This window comes from Furipterus horrens, unplaced genomic scaffold, assembly GCF_987537825.1.
Source record: "Furipterus horrens unplaced genomic scaffold, mFurHor1.1.pri manual_scaffold_2, whole genome shotgun sequence".
Taxonomy (NCBI): Eukaryota; Metazoa; Chordata; class Mammalia; order Chiroptera; family Furipteridae; genus Furipterus; species Furipterus horrens.
In genome coordinates, this window is record NW_028327172.1 from 125268047 (window position 1) to 125286429 (window position 18383).

An 18383-nucleotide genomic window follows, 5' to 3' on the forward strand; every position below is an offset into this window, starting at 1 on the left:
GGGGAAATCAAAGACAAACAGATTGAGTGTCATCACTACAATGAAGGCAAGAGAGAGTTTCTATTTCCACTACAGAAGGGGAGGGAGAATAGAAAGGAGAATGAGCTGACTAGAATGAATGTTCTTCTTTACGAGTATAGAACTTCTGTTTTAGTAGTTTCATAAATCCATGTCTGCATCCCCAAAACAATCCTGTTCACTCTGTTCACCAGTACTAGATCACGGTAAGGCAATACTTGTTAATTGCAAGCCTGACAGAGCATCATTTCTCTGCCTGTGGATGTGCTTACTGTGTTCACTCTTGGTTTTCAAAAGTTTAATAAACATTATTAGTTTCATCACATCCTATAAATGTGAATGACATGTCAATATTCAAAATGCTAATGGCGGACTTCTGGGCAAGATGGTAGTGTACGTCAATGGAGGTACTTGCCTCCTCCCAAAAGCACATCAAAATTACAACTGAACTACAGAATAGCGATCATTCAGAACTGCCTGAAATCTAGCTGAATGGAAGTCCTACAAGGGATTTAAAGAAGAAACCACACGGAGATTGGTAGGAGGGAAGGAGATGTGGAACAGGCTGGTCCCAACCCAGGTGAGACAGATAAAAATTAGGAGAGATAACTAGGCTGTAAAGGTACCCCCCGAAGGAGGGAGTGATCCCAGCCCCACATCAGGTCCCCCATCCTAGGGTTCTAGTGTCAAGAAGAGAAGTTCCCATAACTCCTGGCTATAAAAACCAGCAGGAATTGAGGCTGAGGGAGATGAGGGCTGATGGAGTCCCAGGCAGTTCCTCTTAAAGGGCCCACACACAGACTTACTCAGATTCATACCCTCTGATCTCCAGCACTGGGACAGCAGCTCAAAAGGCACCACAGACATAAGGGGAGGAAATGAATTACACAGCATCAGGGACAGAGCTGAAGGGCCAGCTTTCTCCCAGACAGAAGTGCTAAAAAAAAGGCCTTTGTTCCCTTGATGAGCCCTCCCCTGACAGAGCCAGCAGATGGGCACCATATCTGAGACTCCATCAACTTGGCTCACACTGTTTGTCCCACCCTGGTGATTCCCTGAGCCCCACCTCACCCAACTTTCAGGCCCACCCAAGCTGTGTTTAATGACTTTTCTATATAATGGCCTGCCTGTCTTGGCTCATGTTTCAGATTTTCCAAATCTCTCAAACAAGCAGCACCTGGCCTCAGCATGCCTCAAGGCCCAAGCCCTGGCACTAGTAGCAACTGGCAATGGTTTCACAGCTTGGCCTCACCTTGGCACCCACAAGCCCAGCACAAGTAGCAGCCATCTGCAGATCACTTTGTAGCTCATGCCAGGTGGCTCTGGGCTGAACACAAGCAGTGGCTGACCTTGGCCTGTGCCTGTTAGGCGGCCCCAGAGCCAGTACACCAAGTGGACAGCTTCAGACCACATCAAAGCATCACCACCCAACCACCTTCACAAGTGACACATTCAAGGGGCAGACTCAGTGGGCACCAGAGCCACGCTGAAGTAAGCCCTGCTATGTGGGGTGGGTCCCTGCACAGCTGGTCCTCCACAGTAGTCAGAGATCAGTGGTTGGTGGTCACAGCCAGTCCTTGTGAGTGATTGGCCTGGGGGTAAATCATTCCCATTGAGGTGCCAAAAGCAATCAAGACTCAACCACATACAGCCCAGAGAAGGGGTACACCTCAAGTGCCCAGATTGGGTGGTCGAGGAGGGTGTGCCACTGGACTCTATAGAACATTTTCTACATTAGGGCACTCTACCAAGCCTGAGAGATATAGAAGCTCTACTTAATATACAGACACAAAGACAGGGAGGCTGCCAACATGAGGGGACAAAAAAACATGATCCAAATGAAAGAACAGAACAAAACTCCAGAAAAAAGAAATAAACAAAATGGAGACAAGCAATCTACTAGATACAGGGTTCAAAACACTGGTTATAGGGATGCTCAAGGAACATATTGAGAACTTCAACATCATAAGAAAAGACCAATCAGAAATGAAGAACACACTAACTGAAATGAAAAATAATTTATAAGAAATCAATGGTAGAGTACATGAAGCAGAAAATCAAATCAGTGATTTGGAATATAAGAAAGCAAAAAATAATCAATGCAAACAGCAAGAAGAAAAAGGCATCCAAAAAAATTAGGATAGTATAAGGAGCCTCTGGGACAACTACAAGTATACCAACAGTTGCATCATGGGCATGTCAGAAGGAGAAGAGAGACAGAGCAAGAAACTGAAAACCTACTTGAAAAAATAATGACAGGAAACTTCCCTAACTTGGTAAAGTAAATAGACATACAAGTCTAGGTAGCACAGAAGGGTCCCCCCAAAAAGTTGAACCCGAAGGGCTCATACCAAGACACGACACAAAATGCAAAAGGTCTAAGATAAAGAGTGAATCTTAAAGGCAGCAAGAGAAAGGCAGTTAGTTACCTACAAGGGAGCTTCCATAAGATTGTCAGCTAATTTCTCAATAGAAACTTTGCAGGTCTGAAGGGATTGACAAGAAATATTCCAAATGATGAAAAGCAAGGACCTACAACCAAGATTACTCTACCCAGCAAAGCTATCATTTAGAATTGAAGGGAAGATAAAGAGCTTCCCAGACAAGGGAAAGCTAAAGAAGTTCATCTCCAACAAACCAGCATTTTATGAAATGTTAAAGCGTCTTCTTTAACAAAAAGAAGGAAAAAAAGATCAAGAAATATAAAAAAGAAAATGGCAGTAAATATATATCTATCAACAATTGAATTTAAAAACAAAATAAACAAATAAGCAGAACAGAAACAAACTCATACATACAGAGAACACTTTGACAGTTGCCAGATGTGAGGGGGGTTGGGAGAAAAGGTGAAAAAGGTGAAGCGATTAAGAAGTACATATTAGTAGTTACAGAATAGTCATGGGGATGTAAAGTACAGCATAGGGAATATAGTCAATAGTATTTTAATAATCATGTATGGTATCAGATGGGTGCAAGATTTATTGGGATGGTCATCACTTAGTAAGTTATGAAATGTGTAATCACTGGGATGTACACCTGAAACTAATATAATAATGTATGTCAGTGTAATTAAAAAATAAAAATAATTTAGAAATGAAAAACCGAAATGCTAGTGGTATATGACTAAAATTAAACAAAAGTAAAGACTTGTAAAAGATTGAAAATGTGGAAAAAATGATGTATGATATTTATATATACGTACGGGATAAATATAACTGATTATTAAATTTTTCTACCTGGACTTTCTTCTTGAAGATTTTCTTCTTGATGCTGGATACAAGGGTTTTATGTCAAGCAGATAAAGGCATAAAAGAATAAAACACATTCTGAGTCTAATGTGTCCTGGGCTCACACATAGAGAAGAGAAAGTATACCTCAGACCTTTCTGCCATAAAAATAAATTATTCTAATATTTCAGAAATGATAACATACATTTTACCATCGACACATAGCATTCCTCATACAAAAGTTCATTGTGAACAAACCAATATTCAGGAAAGTATCCTTAGAAGTAGCTAAACTGTAGAGCATTAAATAACTTTGCACAGAAGGAAACTATATCCAAGAACATAAAAGCCCTGGTTTCTTTACAGATGTAATCTCTCAATGTTAGAGATTTTCTTTTATTAAAAACTTCCACGTGCATAAATGTATAGTAGTACTAAGCCATACAACCAGGCTTGCTACTTAAACTCCTAGGAAGTTGACAGCATGTATGGGGGGTTTGGGAAGTAAATACAGGGGATACAGTTTGCTTGGCTAAACCTCTCTTTTGCAGCTTGCAATAGCTTTGGCTGGCACACATGACCTTTCCAGCCTTCACTGCTTAGTCAGCATTCCTGTCCTTTGCTGCTTTACTGACAACTGTCTTCTCAAAAGGCAAAGTAACTGAAGTAGTTTTTAAAGTCATTTTCCTCTTCCAGTCTTCCTGAAAGTCCACAGATTGAGACTGTGCATTAAGGAGAAAATAAATTGCTCAACAAAGCTCAATAGCTTTTACAGATGCTATGTCATTCTATTATCGGTCCAATAAGGCAATTGAGGAAGGTGTTGCACTCAGCAATAACTACTGTCCACTACTAGCTACTCAGACAGTAAATACCATTGCTGATGACGGTAGACATTTGTTTGAATGGAAGATAAGAGTATCAACACAAACAAACGAACTAAATAGGCAAAGACTAGAATAGTAGTCAGTAGGGGGTAGGGGGGAGGGAAAGAAGGGGGATAAGTAAGGGAAGGGTCAGGTCAAGGAACGTATATGAATACTCATGGACATGGACAACGGGGAGGGATATAATTGTGGGAGAAGGGATGGGCTGGGAGGGGGGAGCAATGGGGGAAAAATGGGACAACTGTAATTGAATAACAAAAAATAAAATTAAAAAAAAAAAAAAAGAGTATTGTCTTCCAAGTTTCTGTTTGCAGTACTTGTTTCAATATGATTGTATCTAAATTCACACTTGTCTGGTTTTTTATATATATATAAAATTCAATAGGGGATAAAATGTTAATTCCTGAAGATTTTTCCTATTATTATTTAAACATAGATGCACAATTCATATATTCTCGTTGTACAATTTAAATTTCAATAAATAAATATCATCAGCTTAGCACAAATAATCAAATGAAGTAAGAAAGTCTCAAAGATCTTAGAAACATCTTTAATAACAACTTTCTCACAATATAAATTTTCTCTAAATAATATAACTTTGGAGATAGATGTTTTTCATATACTACTTTGCAATCTAAGTATTAGATTATTAAGTATTGACTATTAATTATTAGTCTAAAAATCAATTGCTTTAAATAAATAATTTTAAAGGCAATGGATTACTGCAACTTGGTAATAAAGCCCCATAATAATATCTAGAATTAGAGAATAAGTAAAAAGAAAAAAATTTTAAAAACAGAAAACTGTCATAAAAAAACAAGAACTATATTGTGACTTGAAGGCTTAAACAAATACGTAACTAAGAAAAAGCCTGAAGATGATTTCCTGATGAACAGTACCATGCTCAGTTACATGGTACATTTTCCCAGCTTTCTGGTGCTACTATTATTATTACATCTCCTTTGCTAGACTACTATAACCCATTATAAAAAATATTACATTAGAGTCATTTCAGGATTATACTCAGTTTAACAAATAATTTTGCTTTCATCATGGCTAGTAATGCTTTTAGTTACAGAATTTTGGAGATAAGTTCAGTGTTGACAAGTATATGGTATCTCTAGATACGAGAGCTGGGATCATGCTGGGAACTGAACTTTCATTATTTTCTAACAGTATCCTAATTTTCTGACAGAGTCCTAGGATTCTCTGGAGATACTTCAGAGGTCATCAAGGGGAAGGGGGATGGGCAGCAGAAAGAAAGAGCTTAAAGGGTTTCCGGCCTCTGTCCCCTCTGACCTCCAAGGTCAATCAGTGTGTAGCTAACATTGCATCTGATTTCATATACTGAGTTTTCTCATAAGATTTTTTTTCTTTACAAAGCTCAGCCTCTTTAAGAAATGTTGGGAAAAAAAACCTGAACTACTTAATCTCCAAGATTTATATTAGCTTTAACATGTTTTGGCTCACAAAGTCCTCAGTGAAAATGTTAAAAGGGGCGGGGGACATGTGGATAAGAATATTGGTGTATGTAAAAAGATAAACCACAATAAAAATCCTCAACCAAGTCACATTGACAGATCCTCATTACAATCATCATGAACTTTTATAGAGGACTCTAATAAGCCCTAGAGATATACAGATATAAACCAGAAACCCAGCGGTGGAGCACATAAATGAGATTGGTAGAATGGACTCCTAATGCACTCCCTCAGGAAGTGGAATACAATTATACTGTACCATGAAAACTCTTAGCAGCTAATATCAGGATCTGCCCACCAGAGTCTCCTGATCCTTGACCCACTTAACTTACTTGATCCCCAACCAGGTTGATAACCATCCTCAAAAGGCAGTTATCTCAGCAGCTTGTTTCCATTCAAACTTTTTCAGCTCTGACCTTGAGCCCTTAATTTTTTTAGTTAAAAAAAAAAAAAAGAATTTGTAGCATTCTAAAGTTCACTGGCAAAGTCCTAAAATTTGCCAGTATTTCTAACATGACTTTCAAGTCAAAAAGTTGTTTTTTGTACATGATTTGTGGAAATGTGTTATCATTTTACCATGTTCATCTAAAAACAATGTCAGCTGGATTGTGGAGCCCCTGAGACATAAATTGGACTTTCATATTTCCTAGAAGGATAATACAATCATCTTACCTTTCACAATTGCCAGAACTGACCTAAGAAACAGGAACATTGGAAAAGACTGTGTCAATTTTCCAGGCATATTTAATACTAGTATCTTAACAATCAAAAATAAGAACACTACTCTTGCCCGTAAGTAGACTTCAAGGAGAGACTCCTATGAGATTTTTTTTCTCCCATTAGCTGCTACAAGAGCAAAAGAGGCTGCTGAAGACAGAGCTACAATGGAGAATTCCCACCACTCAAACCACTGCCCAGATTTACGTTATAACAGGAACTCTAATAAAACACCAGGCATGCCAAATATGATGGTGAAGAGATATGATTCCCAGAGACTGGGGGATGTGGTAGTTTCTTCCTCCTGCTTTTACTCTCCTTGCATGTGACCTCTTTGGTCAAGAATGGAAAAATAGGCTCTATCCCTAAAAGGACCAGGCTACTTCCAGTTAGACATGTTCTTACTCTCAATATTATCATAATGCACAAACTAGAACTGGCTACAATTCTTATTTACTTAGCCACTTAGCCTAAATGTGAAAATTTTATTCAAATATGTGCTGACCATATTTCAAATATAAGAATATAAACTTTGTGTACATAATCCAGACGTCTAGACTTAGGAATCTAGAGCTCCTAAAATATAAATTGTTCATATCTAAATGAACACAGTTTTTGGCATTCTTGGCTAATCAGACTAAGGAACACAATGAGAAAAATAAAGAATGTATTCCAACTATCATATTATGTGGTGACTAAAGTTGAAATGGGGACTCCAAATGAAATCATGTCAAAAGCATGAGAGTGACTACAAATGACTGTTGATTTTGAGAAGTTATAAAACATAAGCACGAAATCCTTAATTGGTAAATTCAATTACAGTTACTTCATTAATTCTAGCTATTGGACTACTACCTTCATGTTCATATCTGTGAACTAAATAACTAAACTTCTTGACTAGTGCAAATGTGAAATTTACTAGATTGTTTTAAATACCTTAGAGCTGATAGGTAGGACATTCTAATCTTCATATACAGAAGGAATTACTTGCTTCCTCTATAAATCTTTTCCATGGCAAACAGAAGTCAAGAGATAGAAGACAGCTAGGAATTTAGTTGATAAGGAGCTAGAAGAACAGAGGAAGTTCTACTATGCAGCTCAGTTCCTCTTCCTAGTCATCACAAAGGGAAGGTGCCTGCCATCTGATAGCATTTCTTCAGGGAATCCTATTATTTAAATGATGTAGAGAATAGTCATTTGAAGGAATATATGATGCCAATGAAAAGAGCTCAATTTTATTTTGCAGGTGAATTCACTTACTTCTACTTCCCACTCTTGTGCATTTCCTCCTTTAAAAAAGTCAATTTTAAAATATTTTCTAATTGCAAGATTGCTAAACACATCCCAATGAAACAGTAACTATGCATGCCTGAGAAATCAGTATGTGGGTATGTCACAGTCGTTTCTAACACAAATTGAAAAAAAGAGTGTTAAATGTCATGGTGTATTAACCCACTGCATGGAACTTCACCCCTTTTGGCAAACCAGGGAGTGTGGAACAGCTTCTGTGTTTAGCAGAACACTGGGCTACTGCCTGCAACCCAGGCTGACTCATACATTGTTTTCAGTTCTCAGCTTCCAACAAAACACCAAGTAATGTTTATCAAGTGGAAGGATGGAATAAAAGCACTTTTTCATAATAGGTTTTGGATGGTTTCCACTGAAGATAACAGAGTGATGTTATTTTGATGAGTGTCTTGTGAGGTTCCCCTGCAACAGGAAATGCCCCTGGACTGTAAAACAGTCCTGATTCTGACATGTTTTCCCCATAAGCCCTACATTTACCTAATCCCAATGACTGATTCTTTACCTCATGTAACTGAAAATCTACAGTTATGCCCTGACTAGATGCACTCTTTCCATTCAGTATGCTGCTGGTTGGAAAACAAATGTACAGTATAGTGAAAAACCATATTAGGAGGAAATACAAGTTTTACACGAGTAATTTATGTTGGCAAGGTAAGCTAAAGGTCTTTTCATATGATGGGAAAGGGTGTACAACTTAAAATTACGGTTAACATTTCCACCCTAGATTGATGTCACAAAGCTAGCCACCAGAGGCTATATCGCTCACATTTATAAATCAAAGGGAGTTTAATTGCCTACATTTGTTGTTATTTTGTATACAATAATTTTCATTGGCTTGGAGGGTGTATAGGGACGTTAGAAGTTATATGGTACATATTTTTTATCTCTAGCTAAGTTCTCCAAGCAGATGACTAGCTGTGCTACATTTCATCATTGTCAGTGAAGGTCGAAGGTCCAGGACCTGGTCAGTATCACCAGGCAGAAATTTTTGACTCTTAGTCAACATCAGTCTCACTGTTTTCAGGAGAAATGTAGAAGAATAAATTGCCATCCTATCTACCACTAATGTTTATATGTTAAGCCACCTTTTGTTTCAGTGGGTATCAGTGTAGGCAAACCAGATGTCTGTGTATCTTCACCTGACCATAAATTCTTGAAAAGCCAGCAGCCAGGTAAAGGTATGCCAATCGGCTTTTTATCCATTGCTACAGCTTTATCTATAATCAGAAACTAGATTTTCTCATATTATGATTTTATCCTATGGTGAATTTCTGGGTTTTCCTCAGAGAAAAATTTTAAAATTATCCTTAGTGTTTACAACATGGAAAAACTTTTGGTCACGTGTTTCAAAGCACACTGTTATTTTTCTTGGTTGCACCTGTAAATTCATGCCAACTTTAAATAAATATCTGTCATCCTCATTGAAATGTAAGCTCTATAAGGGCAGATTCCAAGTCTGCCTGTTCATCAACTTATTCCAACTATCTAGCATGATATTTAGCACACAGAAGGCTCTTTATACCTAGAAATTGACAAATGCCCTTCAAAATCATTCTAGTCCAACACTCCCTTTGAGAGGATATAAAAATTACTCCTATAGAAGTCATTCTTAAAAATGACTTGCCCAGATTGTATAACATGTTCATGTCAAAGCCAGGATTAGGATGCTAGATTCTTGATTGCCCATTCACATTCTTGGTCCATTACACCACAGAGGTTCTTATACATAATACCCTGGGAAGGCAACACTACTGTTGAGTAAGGCACAGAAACCTTTGTGATCTAAACATCATTTGGTCGGCTGCCTGGTTCCCAATGTTCTTTATCAATTAGAACATAGAAACCCTCCCATAATATTCCTGGTTTATACATACTTTTATGTAAAACTCCAAGAATAAAGCCCCAAACTAAACTCTACAGCCAGAGCAAAAAGCCAATTTATTCGCAAATATGAGAGTCAAGTTTTACAGAGGCCAAGCCACAAATGGCAGCTGAATTTCAATAGTTCAGCTACTGCTGAATCAAATATTCTGCTAAACAGAGCTCCAATTTGTATGGGTTTTTATTTTATTTTATTTTGGGGTTTCTTTATTGCAAATATTTTAAAATAGAGCTACTGAGCACATGAAAAAAGTAAATGTGAATTTTCAGAAGTGATGAAGGTGATCTAAAATTGGATTGTGGTGATGATTGCCCAACTCCATAATTTTTAAAAATCTTTTAATACACTTAAAATGAGTAATTATTATAAATTGTAATTCTATAAACCTGTTAAAAATAAATGTGAAGATGAGTCAGAAAGTTAACGTATTTCTTTTTGTAAACATCTGGTATAAAATAATAAAGACATTTTAAAATATCTCCATACTCTTTTAAGCCCAAGTTATATCTACTTCAGCCATGGTTTACCTAAAAATTCAAAAGTTTTTCCTTCAATTTGGGTAAAAATAATTTAGTAGACTAATATAAATATCTTGGTGTGGCACTAAAATACTGAGTTATTTGATTGATTATCTGCATGAATGATCTATACATATTTGTGTTTAATTAAGCATAGTGTTCTAGTCCAAAACCTGTCATTAGCCATTGGATTTTCAGCAAGTTGCCCAACTCCAGGCCTCAGTTTCCCCACCTCTATCATGTGTCCCTATGGACCAGGTTAGAGTTAAATAGCATATAATATAGTAAAAGAAGAGTAATAGCTATTATCTAATGAATAGCCACCAATATGCCAGACTGTTTAAGTTATCATCCTATGAGGAAGGTATTATTATTATTAGCTACTTTTCTGCAAATGAGGAAACAGGAATTCATTAGTTTGACCAAGGCTACACAGTTACTTAGTAGCAGACCCAGGATTTCAAACCAGAGCTGTCCAGCTCCAGAACCTGTACTCATTCTCTATTCCTCACTAAACTTTGGACTTTTGATTCTACCAGATATAGGCATGAATCCTGACCTTGCCTTTACTATGTTAAGTTAGTCACCTTCTAAGTCCTGTTTCCTAATCCATAAAATGAGATCATTAATATTTAACTCTCAGGGTTGTTATGAAGATTAAATGAGAGAGTACCTCATTTATAATTAGAAACTACTCAATAATATTCTTTCTCATCCCTCTCCCACACAAGCTCCTTCTTGTGGTTAAAAAAATCTATTAAAAAAATCAATAAATTCTATGACTTCCTTGTAGCCTACCTGGATAGACCCCACCAAGAGTGAGTTCTATCAAAAGCACTTAAAGTGAACACAAACAACACAGCATTAATCCTTTGCTATCAATCCTTGGCTCTGTGATGGAGACTGTCAACAAGGGTGTCAACTTCAAGGGACAGGCATCTGTCCACAGGAACTGAGCAAGCTGAGGTCACAGACTTGTCTCACTCTGCCCTACAAACAGATGTCTGGGTGACAACATTTAGTCACTGCAAAAGAGGGTTAGAGCCAAACCAGGTGGGAAGTGCTGTATCTCCTTTCTAATCCTCTTGGCCAGCCCATTCATTCCATAAAGCAGTAACTCCCTGACCAAAAGTCAAAATAACTAGTTTTCCCCCAGAATACTACTTTGAATGTTACTATTTTGATGATATCTAATTATTCCACAAGCAGAAGAGAGTTTCTAAAATAGGGATTTGTCGGCAAGAAACCTGTTTGATTCTGTGCATTGAAATGTGCACCTTCAAACATTTATCTCTCAAGTAAGCTTGTGAAAACTGATGTAATGTGGAGCTCTAGTGGTGGCAAGAAAGTAAAGCAGCCATTAGTGAGGGCCAACAAAAGGGCCAAGGAAATCACCATTTCTTATTTTTTTGTTTGTTATTGTGAAATCACTATTATTCAATTAATATGTTAAGAAGAAAAATGATGTTCCAAGGTAACGTAAGATAAACTAAATATATTTTTCTTCCAGATTATATATTGGACCTCAACAACTAGCTTATATCAAACATGATGAAGGCGTTAAATTCACAAAAACACAGAGAACAGTGATATGGTTGTCATTCTTCTATTTTTCTACCCAGTTCACCAAGAATCCTATTAACTAAACACTAGTTATTTCTCACACAGCTAGCAAGAGTACTGAATAGAGAAAATGCTGGCCTCTAAGTGGTATGACTAATGAAGTCCTATACCAACTGTTTTGGGAATTTAAGTAACCCTTCCAAGTTGATAAGGTTTTCGCAAGTTAATTCCTGCACTAAAAATTGCTTTCCTTGAATTTCTGACTTCTGAGGTCTTTTCCAACTTAAAACAACCAAGAATGAAACCCACAATGTCAAAACAAACATTAACTTATCTCCCTGTTACCTAATGTATATGTCTTCTCAATTGAAAGTGCTTACTTTACAAAAAATACAGCTCCATTATGGTCAAAAATGTAGCAGAACATAAATAGAAAAATTTTATGATGTACAACTGGGAGTTAACATTTAAAATTTCTAAACATTTAGCTGGTTTAGCTGTGTTATTATGAGATAAAACAAGTTATCATGAGGGGAAAAAAATCAGAATCTGAAAAATGCAGGAAGTTGCCTTTCCATATATTAGTATTTAAGCATCGTGTTACTGAACATTACAGAAAATATGAGACTCACTCTTCCATAAGTGATGGTTAAACAAACAGAATATTCATAAGTGCATTAACAACGTTTATCTGAAAAAAAAATCTCAGCTCATGGGAGTCTTCCATGGCTTTTATCAGTTGAATCCGCTAGATGTTTTCCAAGAGACATATTCCAAGGGCTTCTAAATTGTTAGGTCTACAGACGCCTGACTCCCTAGCCTCAGAGGTCTAGAAAGGAAGATTTAAAGATTACCTAGAGGTTTCATGCACTGATATCTCTTTTCTATCCTTCTGCTAATATGCTGTCATTAATATAGTCCCCTAAAGCTGCACAGAAGAGAAAATGGTAAAAATATAAGAGCCTTTTCTGAGAGGTCATTGAGAATGCAGTAGTTTGCAATGGGAAACTCAAAATAAAAAACTAATTTCCTTCAGCTATAGGAGAGGGGAACCTTTTTGATAGACAAGAATAAAAGCAGGAGAGGAAGTTAAGGTCATTTACTCACATAATCATGTCAAAAAGAGCAAACTGAAACCTGTACTAATCCAATATTCACCACTGGGGAATTCATAATCTAACTTGTTCTGCAGTCCTTTTTGCTATAGACAGTAAAATTGAATAAAACTGAGCAATATTTTTCAATCTGTGACTCTGTGAATTTCATTTTTGTACATCATATTGCCATATTTTCTTGGTGATTATCACTGTCCTTTGCCCTCCATAACACCTTGATATGCTGCTTAAAATAATATTTTGGGCTTTATTTGCCATTCTTTTGACTGAGACATGTTGACTTTATTCAAGTAAGTTAGGTCTGCATTCTTTCTTCACTATTATTACAGGTAGACTCAACAGACACAGGACTTTTATTTTAAAATGCTCTGCTATGGAGGCAACCTCATTAAGCAAGTTCCATTTTACCTGCTGGGCAGTTGCATTCTGAAGGCGCTTCTCTTGCAATTCTTATTTTAGCCATATGTTCATAGGATTTCTGCAGGGGGCAAAAAAAGAGGTATTAAGAGTCATCAGTAGCATGGTACAGAAATGGATTCTTTAGGAATTCTCTGGCCATATGCTTGATTCACCAGCATTTGAGAGCCTGCATAACTAAAGTTTACATACATACTTGGACTTCAGTCGAAAGGTAATGGTACCCAAGCCCTAGGAAAAGAAAATGATCATTGACATGATATCAAGACTGCTGGACTTGTATAATGTCTTTTTCCGTTGCTCAACTATCACCACTCCCTCCCTCAGCTCAAACATGTGCAGTCAATCCAAAAACCTGGCACTGACATGTTGCAGTTCTAGGTAAGTTAAGTGTTTTAAAACAGCCCATATTTTATACATGAAGGTCAACTGCTTATCATGTTGTACTGCAACTACTGCCAAACAGACTGTGTTGGAAAAGCAAGTTTCAGAAAACCTCCTAACTCTCATCTAAAGCTGCCCTTGATTTTGATATATAATATACATTATTTTGAACTCTCAAGTCAAATGGCACTGCATCTTTTACAAAAAAAAATAAAAGCTACTATTTTTTTAATATTTGAGAATATTCAGTGTATGATATGACTGATTTGAAATCACATTTAGGGTTATATCACTTTCAAGAGTGATTGCCATTTGTATATTAATAACACCTATGGTTCTAACCTCCTTAGAACATATCGAGAACATAACATGTTATCTCTGTGAGGAATATTTTCCACAAAATTGGGAAAGATTCAGATGAGACTTTGGAACACTAAAAGAAGATTAAATGCCACCCTTCCGTCTTTCAGAGCTCCATATATGTTGATCGTGCAAGCATTCAGAAGAGTAAGGGAAGGTGATACACATAGAGAGGGTCACATCAAAGGATGTGCACACACAAATGTATGCTACAATGAGATGGTCGCCTAGCATATGCACACACAGCCACACCAAGTATGCAGACAGTAATGGTAGAGGTTGGTCATATACGCATAATTACGCCTGTGCTAGATGTTATCCACGTGCAAAATACCCCAACCTTTCACACCTGAGCCAGAAGTCGCTCCACTTTCTCTTGCACCATTGCTTTCAGCTGATCCACGCAGTCAGGAAGCAGACGGATGGAAGGATCCCCTTTGGCAGATTCGAGAGCGGCAATCCTCGCCTGGAGGTCGCTGGTTTTCACCCCCAGGTATAGACAAGACATCACGGCCACCACTGACAGGAGGGCCGCCAGGACCGCGAACGAGGGTACGGTCGTGGCACAACGCTGCCCAGCGGGGCTTGGGTCCTCCGAACCCGGCTCCTGGACCCCTCCCTTCCCTGCAGGCTTCTTCAGCAGCATCGTGACAGGGTCGGCTTCTCCCACCCTATACCACTTCCAATAATCTTAAAAGGAAAGAAAAAGGACGATTCCTCCACAGTTCAATCCGCGTGGCTATACAACTAGTTGGCGGACTGGAAGCGGGGGAGCGCGAAGGTGGACCCCCGCTATCCTCAGCGCGAGACCAGCAGTCGTGAACCGTCCGTCCTTCGCCTTCTTCTCCCCTCCTAGCTGGGGCAGAAGAGCACCCTCAGTATAGGGACTGGTCGCAACAAGGTAAAGACCGGAATGAGACCTACCCCGATGGCCCTGCTGGTCCCCTAAAGGACAGTCACCTCTTCCGAGGTCCGGAGACAGTGGGCGAGGGATGCAACGCCCGCCGCCGCTCCCCTCGCCCCGCAACACGGACCTGTTGCGTTCTGTTAGTTCGCCTTATTTCTACCTAGTCGATGTTTTTCCCGCACGCCAACTGTTTCCCACCTGGACTCTGGTCCAGGCAAAATATGCTGAGAGCGGGGGGAGGGGGAGGGAGCGCAGCGCAAAAAGGGTAGCCAAGGGGCAAAGAAGAGAGTAAACGAAATAACCCAGGAGCAAAAGCGAACGGCGAAGCCCAAGTCCCGGCTACCCCAAGGATCTCCGCAGCCTCGCGCGTGCGAGCCTTAAATACACTTCGGGATGCTCGTGTGTGAGAGTGCGCGCGCGCCGGGAGCAGACGTCCCGCCCCCGCCCCCGCCCCTTCTTGGAGCTGCCAGGGTCCTCGGCTCCAAGGCAGCGCGCGCCCCCTCCCGTGCCTTGCAGAAGCCCGCCTCATTATCCTAATATATTCACCTTCGCCTGGCCTTCAAGGGCCCCTGACACAACAGGGGGCGGGGGAGCTGAGAGGAGGTCAATTAGCATAATATATGCAAATCTTGGAGCGGCCGCAGTGATTGGAGAGGAGCTTGACGACCCCACCCCCTCCGCCGAGTAACTTTGGAATCCCAAGGGCCACTTCTCTTGCCTAGACCAGGGGCCGACGCGGGGTCTGCTGCGGGCCAGGCGACAACAGTGGCTTAGTCTGCGCCTAGTGCCCCCTTTTAGAGAAATGGCCTCCTGGCGGGAAGAAGTGGAGCAGAAAGTCTAACTCACCAGATCTTCACTCAAAAGCAGCGGCGGAAGCTCTTGGGATCTCGCTCTAGGCAGCCTTTCTTCCTCCTCCCCCACTTTCCTACATGCCCGGAGGCAAAGTGTCTGGCTGACGCCTGAGGTACATTTCCCCACTTCCCCTCTCTTCCCACGGCCCTGCAGATTCTCCCTCCACCTAGGAAAGTTTTTTTCCCCTCCCCCAGTTTCCTTCTGTCTTGACAGGGCTGAGTCGCCTCCCTGCTCTGTGTTCCTAGTCTGTGCAAGGATGCTAATGCGTTTTCCTGATTCCCTGGTTTGTGGGATTGAAAAAGGCAGCTTTGAGGTACACATTTCTCAGCATTTAGGAAAGGACTGAAGAATGAGGTCAGTTTTTCCTCTTACCTGGCTCTACTCATACTGCTCCCTCTGGATAAAGTTACAAGTACTTTAATGGGATTTTTGAAAGTAGCAAATAGCATTCTACATCTAACTGACTTTGAAAACAAATAAATCCCACCCCTTATTCCAACGACTTTCTTATCTCCTCCCCACAAAAAATTACCAAAAATTTTTCCTATCCTTATTCAAGCTATGTAAGCAATCAACAACATAGTGCACTAAGCTGATCTTTCACATACATAAACGAATATTGCTAGGTACAAAGGCAGGCAAAGATGTTTCAGAAACATCTGTTGATGGAAGGTATAGGAATGAAAAAAAGGTTAGTGGATGAAACATTGGAGTAAACAGTGAGTTTTGCTATAAAATCAAAAGCATAATGCCTTACATTTGTTTTACATAGTAGTTCTCAAAGTGTGGTCCCAAGACCAGCAATATCAGCATCATCAGAGAATTTATGCAAAATTCAAATTCTGGGTCCCACACCACATCTACTAAATCTAAAACCACTGCTATTACTAAATCAGAAACAGTAATATGTGTCTTTGCCACATCATCTAATTATTTTGATGTGCAATAATGTATCACTGGTGTAACACTTTATTTTCAAATACATTTTTTTCACCTGAACCTCAAAACCCTGTGATGCAAGTAAGAAATTATTGGCCCCATTTTATATATAAGAAAATAATTTCAAGTTAAATTTATTGTGATTAAACATGTTTCTAATAATAGCACTCAAGGAATGGGTACAAATTTTTTAATATATCAGTTCTTTCTGACTTACCAATTACCTCTCTAACCTTTCTTTAGGCTCCTTTGCAGGATTTTCCTCTACCTGTCCTCTAAATGTTGATGCTCCTCAGGTCTCTATCTTATGCCATTTTTCTCTTTTAACTTTGTACTATCTCTGGTAATGTTCTTAATTATCATCCTTACAGTAATGCGTCATAAATTCGTATTGCAGGTCTAAATCTCTCCTGAGCCTAAGACCCATATAGCCAATTGCCTGTCTGCCACTTCCACTTCTATGTTCCATAAGCAATTTCAGCTTAATCTGTATCTTACCTATGAACACTGCTCTTCTTTTGTTTCCCACCACAGTAAATGGAGCCTCTCTACATCCAGTGTCCCCAGGACAAAATACCCAGTGATAACCCTGGATTTCTCCCTAGCCCTCCTCATCTACCCAGAGTCCTTGGATATGCCTATGGTCCTTAGGGTGGAATTGTATACCTTGCAAATTACCACATGGTGTCTGTCATCTGTCCTTCCTCCTTGTTCATCTTTCTCCCATGTACTCCATGCCAGTTTCTCTAATCAAAGTATGGAGACAAAGAGAATGAAGAAGTTGTGGGGTGAGGCAAGGTATCTCTTAAAATTTCAGTAGAAAGGCCTTTCTTTTCCTGTGCTGGCTGATGCTGACAGTAAGTCACACATTTTATTTGATGATGCAATGTTTTCATATTATGCTTTGTGGAAATTGGCATGAGCAGGTAGGCTGACAACTCCTACAAGTTCTCAGAACTGTCAGATGTTAGTGGAGATACAGAGTTGGAATTTTGTGGATTCAAGATTTTTAGCCAGAGGATTAATTTTAAGTTATATGGTTAGTAGGCACAATACCTAAGAGATTTCAAAATCCAGTAGATTCTCTGCATCAAGTACAGAGAATGCATGGATCAAGAAGGCTCTGGGGATTTGAACTCATGTTGATCTATAGATTCATCAGACAACAGTTGTTCTTATATGAAGTAAAAATAGCACTAAAAATGGTACAGTACAGCTGACTTCAATTTACCTAAGACTGATATCAAAAGTAGTAAAAGGCAGCAGCTGGCCGTAGAACAGTTTGTGATTGGAAGAATGGACCCCCAAAGATATTCACATTCTAATCCCCAAAACCTATAAATGAGGGATGTTATCTTACATCCTCAGGTGTGATATGTGAAGGATTTTGAGATGGGGAGATTTTCTTCAATTATGTAGGTGGGTCCAGTGTAACCACAGGGTCCTTATAAGAGTCTCATAGTCCCAAAGAGATGTAATGACATATCTCTGAGGTCAGTATGATATGAATATTGGCTTTGAAGATGGAAGCCAAAGAGTAGGAGCAGAGTAGAAGCTGACAAAGTCAAGGAACAAATTCTCCCTTAGAGCCTCCAGAAGGAATACAGCCTTACCAACCGTTTGATTTTAGGACTTCTGATCATCAGAATTGTAATTGATGTTTGTGTGGTTTAAGACGCTGAGTTTTTAGTACTTCCTTATAAGAGCAATGGGAAACTAATAAAATCACACTCACAAGAAATCAGTTTTCATCTGGACAGCATCGTAAGCTGTATTTTAACCACCATAACGCCTTATAACTCCAGCAG

At 39.2% G+C, this 18383-nt stretch overlaps 1 protein-coding gene across 1 annotated transcript in view; it reads right to left on the reverse strand.

The window, feature by feature from the left end:
• COL25A1 (collagen type XXV alpha 1 chain) overlaps positions 1 to 14556 on the reverse strand; it is a 485787-nt gene extending 471231 nt beyond the window's left edge. Inside the window, 2 exon segments of the mRNA XM_090267359.1 lie at positions 13125 to 13194; positions 14227 to 14556. Coding sequence (XP_090123485.1) covers positions 13125 to 13194; positions 14227 to 14523 — 367 coding nt within the window. The 5' untranslated portion in view covers positions 14524 to 14556.
• Positions 14557 to 18383: the final 3827 nt, after the last annotated feature.